This window comes from Macrobrachium nipponense, chromosome 16 (assembly GCF_015104395.2).
Source record: "Macrobrachium nipponense isolate FS-2020 chromosome 16, ASM1510439v2, whole genome shotgun sequence".
NCBI classification, from domain to species: domain Eukaryota; kingdom Metazoa; phylum Arthropoda; class Malacostraca; order Decapoda; family Palaemonidae; genus Macrobrachium; species Macrobrachium nipponense.
This window is the reverse complement of record NC_087209.1, coordinates 20,655,487-20,662,986: the sequence shown is the minus strand read 5'-3', so window position 1 is coordinate 20,662,986 and position 7,500 is coordinate 20,655,487. Positions and strand designations below refer to the sequence as shown.

The 7,500-nt window shown below is 34.2% G+C and overlaps 1 protein-coding gene across 6 annotated transcripts in view; it reads left to right on the top strand.

The window, feature by feature from the left end:
• Nucleotides 1-7,500, top strand: part of LOC135195593 (insulin gene enhancer protein ISL-1-like) — a 61,359-nt gene that overhangs the window by 44,509 nt on the left and 9,350 nt on the right. For 4 of the 6 annotated variants that reach the window (XR_010310188.1, XM_064221913.1, XM_064221910.1 and 1 more), the window contains exon 7: nucleotides 1,046-1,282. Coding sequence is in view for 5 of the 6 variants with exons in the window: in XM_064221913.1 (XP_064077983.1) it covers nucleotides 1,046-1,282 (237 nt within the window). In the remaining variant the exon portion in view is untranslated. The remainder of the gene's footprint in view (nucleotides 1-1,045; nucleotides 1,283-7,500) is intronic. The other 2 variants (XM_064221912.1, XM_064221911.1) reach the window with 1 other exon arrangement.

Genomic DNA, 7,500 nt, shown 5'->3' with positions numbered 1-7,500 from the left:
ACTCCAAAACACACCACACTGAAAGGCTACCAAAACACACATACACGCCGATACGGAAATGCACAAACACACATGCAGACTTCCAAAACACAAACGCGACGGTACGCAAAAGACACAAACACATGCAGACTTCCAAAACACACATACACACCGGTACGCAAAACACATACACATACACACGTTTATGTAGACTCCCATAACACATAGTGCGAAAATATTTTAATTCATCAGACGCATGTTATATTAAGGTTATTTTATATGTAACACAATAACATTTAAACTTAGAGAATTAAAAATGTGTAAATAAGGTTTTTCAAGGTATAGTGTAACTTTTGTTCCAAAAATTTCACTTAGAATATTAATTTTTGTTCATGTTAATTTTAAGAATTTAATTCCTACAACGTATGATTAAGAATTGACTTTCCTTTGCATGTCACTGTTATTGCAACTCTTAGTTTCTTTCCTTATCTCTCTCTCTTTCCATCTCCTTCCTTCTTGACTATGTCATGTCTCATCTTGAATCTCTCTTTATTTCATTCCTACCTTCCTGAGTCATTCATCCATGTAAACGTGGTCAAGAAGTTTGTTAATTTCTGCCAAAAAAAAAAGGTGCAAATGGTCAAGACTTATTTTGACTGATAAAATACAAGATGAATACATAAATTTTCTTCTATTCGTGTCACTGCTTTTCTTACTCTTGGTCTCGCTTCCTCCTTTTTCAAGTCACTGTTTTTCCTCCTTATTCTTGTCACTGCTTTTCCTACTCTTGTCCTCTCTTCATCCTTCTTCATCTCTTCATCCTCTTCCAACATCACTGCTTTTCCTGCTCACTCTCTTCCTCCTTATTCTTGTCACTGCTTTTCCTACTCTTGGCCTCTCTTCATCCTTCTTCATCTCACTGCTCTCTGCATCCTTTTTTCACGTCACTGCTTTTCCTCTTCCTGGTCTCTCTTCACCCTCCTCCTCCTCCTCCTCTTCCTCCTCCTCCTCCTCTTCTCCTTCCTTCCTTCCTAACCGGTGAGCTCATCCCAAGACTGTCAAAAAGTTTGTCTTATGCTTCCTGCAGGAGAAGCAGATGGCGCTGCAAGGTATAACCGGCGTTCCCATGGTGGCGTCCTCGCCCATACGCCACGACGGCGCGCCCATGAGCATCGGCATGGGCGGGCCTCTGGACGTGACGGCCTACCAGCCGCCCTGGAAGAGCCTCACGGAGTTCGCCCTCACCCACGACCTCGAGAGACTCGATCCGACCACGCCCCAGTACCAGCAGCTCGTACAACAAGTGAGTTGTTTTTTCTTGTTATTATTTACAAAAACAATTATATATTTTTTTTCATGATTAAAATTTCTATTTTTCGTTCATGATTCAATTTTTTTCGTATTAAGCAACTTCTTAATTTGGTTTATGTTTTGCTTTAAAAATTTCTTAGGTGTTAAAGAAACATTAGATATGTTTGTTTTTACATAAAATTAGTTTCGGATTTTGTAATTTGCTAATTTGATTTTACTTTTCTTTACAATCTATTCTACTTCAAGAGTTTCAATTTTTTTTTTTTTCAAATTACAGGCATCAAGTTGTAGGTTTCATTTTTATTTAATTTATGAACATTAGTTAACGAGACTTATTTTTTTATTCAACAACTACAGTTAAGTCGAAATTGCTTCTCTATCCGACTATGAAACTTGAGTTACTTTAGTTTTCTTATATAAATATTTTCATCGTGAAGCTTCATTGTATACGAAAACATGATTTATCATTGCATTTATTTCCTTATATGTGAGTCATTATTTAAGATTATTTATACTTTTCTTTATTTACTGATTGTTTCGGATTTATTGAATTGATTTGCCTGTTAGTTTTGTAGCGTTTAATTTTATTTGTTAAGAAGAAAAATTTGTTTTCCTCGTGTACAGAACATTATTTTCTGTGAATATGACTTCGTGGGAAAATAATAATAATAATAATAATATAATAATAATAATAATAATAATAATAATAATAATAATAATAATAATAATAATAATAATAATAATTAGGAAGCAGGGCCCTCTCTCAAGCATACTTTGTTAAAAGTAATGGCTACTCCAGCAGCGATACACTTGTAGAGATTCTTCTCTATTTTTCGAATAGCGGCTTTTCCCGTGCTACTTAAACAGGCTAGTAGTGCGCCAATAGAGGTCATTATCAAATACGGGGTCAAGATCGGTGCGTATGTTACATACACCTATCTTGACCCTGTATTTGATAATGACCTCTATAGGCGCTCTACTAGCCTGTTTATGTAGCAAGGAAAAAGCCTTTATTCGAAAAATAGAGAAGAATCTCTACAAGTGTATCGCTGCTGAAGTAGCCATTACTTTTAATAAAATAATAATAATAATAATAATAATAATAATAATAAGTAATAATAATAATAATATAATAATAATACTTTAAAACATCTTCATCAACATAATGAATATACTGAAACACTTTGATTACAAAATAAAGTGTTAACATTATTATTATTATTATTATTATTATTATTATTATTATTATTATTATTATTATTATTATTATTATTATTATTATTATTCGATTCTACGTCCATAAAGCCATATGGATTACGCTGACATGTAACAAGATTCAGCATAAGGCTATCTAGTATACTCGCGCGTTACCAAGTCAAATCCGATTTTACATTTTTTGATAATCTCGACGAGACTATACTTCTTTAATCCTGCACAGATATTACGCCTCAATTTCCGGGATTATTTTACACTACTACGTTGGAAGGGAGTAGTCTTTTTTTTTCTTTTTATTATTGATATTATTTATTTTTTGTACGAGCGGTTGTAACAGCGAAGTCCTTTTCGGTTGATGTTTTATGTTTAAATGAAAGTTTGAATGAGTTTAAGTTTTAAAGAGAGTGCAACAAAGCAAGATTTGATTGAACATTTGATTTTGTACGTGAAGCAAGCTTGACTAATAGTTTCGTACGCCTTTGTTATTCTAAGCGAAGCAAGGTTGATGAAAAATTATCTACGCCTTTGCTTTTGTACGCGAAGTAAGCTTGATGAAAAATTAATGTACGCCTTTGCTTTTGTACGCGAAGTTTAAGCTTGATGAAAAATTATGACAAGCCTTTGCTTTTTTTATACCTAAAAGCAGCCTGATGAATATTATATATATATATATATTATATATATATATATATATATATATATATATATATATATATTATGTTATATATGTAAAAATGGGATGCACGTGCAATATTAAAAAAAAACACACTTGAATGAATGCCCCTTTTCGTATAAGCGCGTAACAAAGACAGCTTGAATAGATCGTGTTTTCGCATGGTGTGGGTAACAGGAAAGGTTTCACGTTGGTCTGTGTTCGCAGTTCATAATGTCAGCTTTATAATGATAATAATAATAGCTCGGCCCAGATGCAGTACAATTTGCTAGTTCAATTAGATATATCTAATTAAGACATAAGTGAGATAGTACAGATAAATGACAGCAATAATCGCTCTTGAAATTGTACGTCAGTAATAATAATATACATACATAGATATATATATATAATATATATATACATATATATAGATATATTATATATATATATATATAGATATAATATATATATATATACTATATATATATATATATATATATATACGTATATATATATATATATATATATATATATATATATATATATATATCTATATATACTCATATATATATATATATATATATATATAGATATATATATATATATATATATATAGTTATATATATATAATATATATATATATATATATATATATATATATATATATATATCATATATATTATATATATATATATATATATATATAATATATATATGTATGTATGTATGTATGTATGTATGTATACGCATATAATGCATAGTTAATAAAATGACAATAATCAAATTCACGCTGAAACTTCTTTAGGTGAACACAACTTCAGCAAAAGAAAAAAAAAAGCATTCGGGATACGTAGCATAAACAAACAAACGTACAAAAGACGAACGAACTCACGCACAAACCCCCGCCGAATGACATACGCAGAGCTTGTCACAATAACTCGGAGCGAGAAGAAGAAGAAGAAGAAGAAGAAAAAGAAGAAGTAAAGAAGAAGAAGAATAAGAAGTCAGGCCTAATGTATTCGTGTAAAAGAAACCGATCCGACCATTTACCAGATTATAAAATAAACTAAAGACCTAATTTATGTAGTTGGCGGTCGTATCATTTTACGTCCCCTGTCGGTGCTTGTCTGTCTCCTGAGGTATTGGACCGTGGGACGACCGGCGCTCGTTCCGTCTCTCTCTCTCTCTCTCTCTCTCTCTCTCTGTTTGCTTTGCTTTTTTCATTCTTTTCGTTCGTCTGTCTATCTCTCTTTCTCTCTCTCTCTCTCCTTGTATGCCTTGATCTCTGTTTGCTTTGTTTTTTTCATTCCTGTCGTTCGTCTCTCTCTCTCTCTCTCTCTCTCTCTCTCTCTCTCTCTCAGTCTTTGCTTGTCTCTTTAATTCCTAGATGCTTGTGTTCGTTTTCTCTCTCTCTCTCTCTCTCTCTCTCTCTCTCTCCGTGTCTGTCTTGATCTCTGATTGCTTTGCTTTTTGCATTCCTGTCGTCTCTCTCTCTCCTCTCTCTCTCTCTCTCTCTCTCTCTCTCTCTCTCAACAATTCTCTCAGGATTTATCTCCTCCAGCGCGGGTGTTCCAAGGTGCGAAGAAAAAATGAAGAAAGAAATTCCGCGAAAAATGGGAGAAAGAATGGAGGGGCGTAAAGGGGAACTAAAGGAATTGGATTAAGGAATGATAGAGTAAAACCGAAGAGAGAGAGAGAGAGAGAGAGAAAGTACAGATTCGAGTGAAATACACACAGACACCAACGCGCAGATTTGAGTGAAATACACTTGCAGCAGAGAGAGAGAGAGAGAGAGAGAGAGAGAGAGAGAGAGAGAGAGCAGAGGAGCCAGCTTGTAAAACGAGGAAAAAAGTAATGTGCGCTGACATGCAGTTCCAATGATGGTTATCTCGTTTAATACACTTGAAGATGCCGGCGACATGAGAGAGAGAGAGAGAGAGAGAGAGAGAGAGAGAGAGAGAGATAAAAAAACTTGGTGGTTAGGGAAAAGGGGATGTGAGGAAGAGTCTAAAAGGGGGAAAACGAAGAATTTTTTCGTCACATCTTCAGCGAAAGAATCTCACATAAGTCAAGAGCGGATATGGGCGTGTTCGTTTTGTCCAGTCTCGAAATGGTTGCGTTTGTTTACGGATGTTTCCCGTCTGCGATTCCCAAAACACTTGGGAATATTTTCCAGTGGTTATAATAAGTATTATTTATTAATGTATCCATTTATATAATTCATTTATTTCGATGAAAGTTTGCATTACCAAGTCGTATGATTTTTTCATATATTAATTCTATATACAGAACAGAAAATAAATTGACAATGATTCTAAAAAATTTCCCCCTTTCAAGTAAAAAAAAAATGCCATACAATCATGCAAAGTATCCGGGTTTATCACTACTGTATTCTTTCGTTATTGCTATTTGTTAATGCTGTAGTACATACATCCCGTGTTCGTAGTTAGTGTTATAATTATAATCATCACTTCCATCTCATCGCTACATTATTCATATAATTGTTACTATCGTCGGGTTCACTGCGGATACATTTGTGTGTGTGGAGGAGAGAGAGAGAGAGAGAGAGAGAGAGAGAGAGAGAGAGAGAGAGAGAGAGGTACATACAAGCCGTATTTATGGTTAGTGTTATAGTTAGAATCATCACTATATTATTCATATAATTCTTATTATCCTCGGTTTTACTACGTATATATTTGTGAGTGTGGACGTATGTGTGTGAGAGAGAGAGAGAGAGAGAGAGAGAGGTACATACAAGCCGCATTCGTTAGTGTTATAGTTATAATCATCCCTAGTATTTCATATAATTGTCATCATTCTCGGGTTTACTACGTATATATTTGTGAGTGTGGACGTGTGTGAGAGAGAGAGAGAGAGAGAGAGAGAGAGAACCAGGGACCGGGCCCAGTTATCTCCCGAGCCATCAGCTAACAAGATCCTATCTTTCAACCGACCTTGTTTCGCCCGACTAATTTGAAGGCGTTTGTGAAATCTAATGAACTTCCAGCGCAAATTGTCCTTTTATATTTAGGCGTTTAGGGGGTCCGGGTGGGTAGGGGCCGGATGCGGTGGTGTTAGGGGGATGGGGGAGGGGAGAGAGGAAGGAAGAAGGAGGAGAAGGAAGGGGAGGGAATGAGATACTTGGGGCTAGTGGAGAAGTAGGGAGGCATGAGTACAGAATTTCTCGCTGTAGTGTTTTACTAGTTTCAGACTAATAATAATTCAATAATAATAATAATACAGAATCCAATATACGACAGAAATACCATATGCAATAGCAAGATGTAAAAATTAAAGCTTCACTAATAATATAATAATAATAATAATAATAATAATAATAATAATACTAATAATAATAACCAATAATAATCCACATACGACAGAAACTACCATTTGCAAGAGCAAGAAGGAAAAAATTAAAGCTTCACTAATAATAATAATAATGAAATAATAATAATAATAATAATAATAATAATAATAATAATAATAATAATCCACCATACAAAAGAGACTAACAATTACAAAAGCGAAGGTGAAAAAAAATGCAAGTTTCATTAATATAATAATAATAATAATAATAATAATAATAATAATAATAATAATGGCACAAAATTAAATGTAAATATTTTGCCATTTGACCGATAATGGAATAAGACAGATTAAGATAAAAGAGATATATAGCAAGAAAATGTAAAAGATAGCCTATGATTAATTACGAGAAGCAGCATCATGTTAAATAATACTAACAATAATTTCAATTCACGATTACTGATGATTTTGACTTAATTTTTGTGATTAATTACTAGTACTGTTTCTACTTGAAATTACTCAGTATTTACAGGTATATTTTATTTATCGTATCAAAGACTCTCTCTCTCTCTCTCTCTCTCTCTCTCTCTCTCTCTAATACATCAGAGTTGTCATAATTACTCCTCATTGTTTATCATGTCCTCTTATCTATAATTGTCTTAAGTGTTATTACTGCTTTTATTATTATCATTATCATTGATGCTGCTGAATTTCTATCCTCTCTATCCACTTCTCTGTCTGTCTGTCTGTCTGCCTGTCTGTCTGACGTCTGCCTTATAAGCACACACACGCACACACACACACAGATGCCCTGCGGAAAATCTGGACCCCAAGTAATAGACCCCCCTGGGCCGAATCGTAAATAGATGCGTCCTGCTACAATAAAGTGTTCGGGGCGGACCGTCGTAATTGGCTGTTTGTTTGTTTGTTTAGACTTGCCTACTTAATGTTTGTTGGCTGCTGAGTGCGCCAACGCTCCAGAGAGAGAGAGAGAGAGAGAGAGAGAGAGAAAGAGAGAGCCTGTGGTTTTG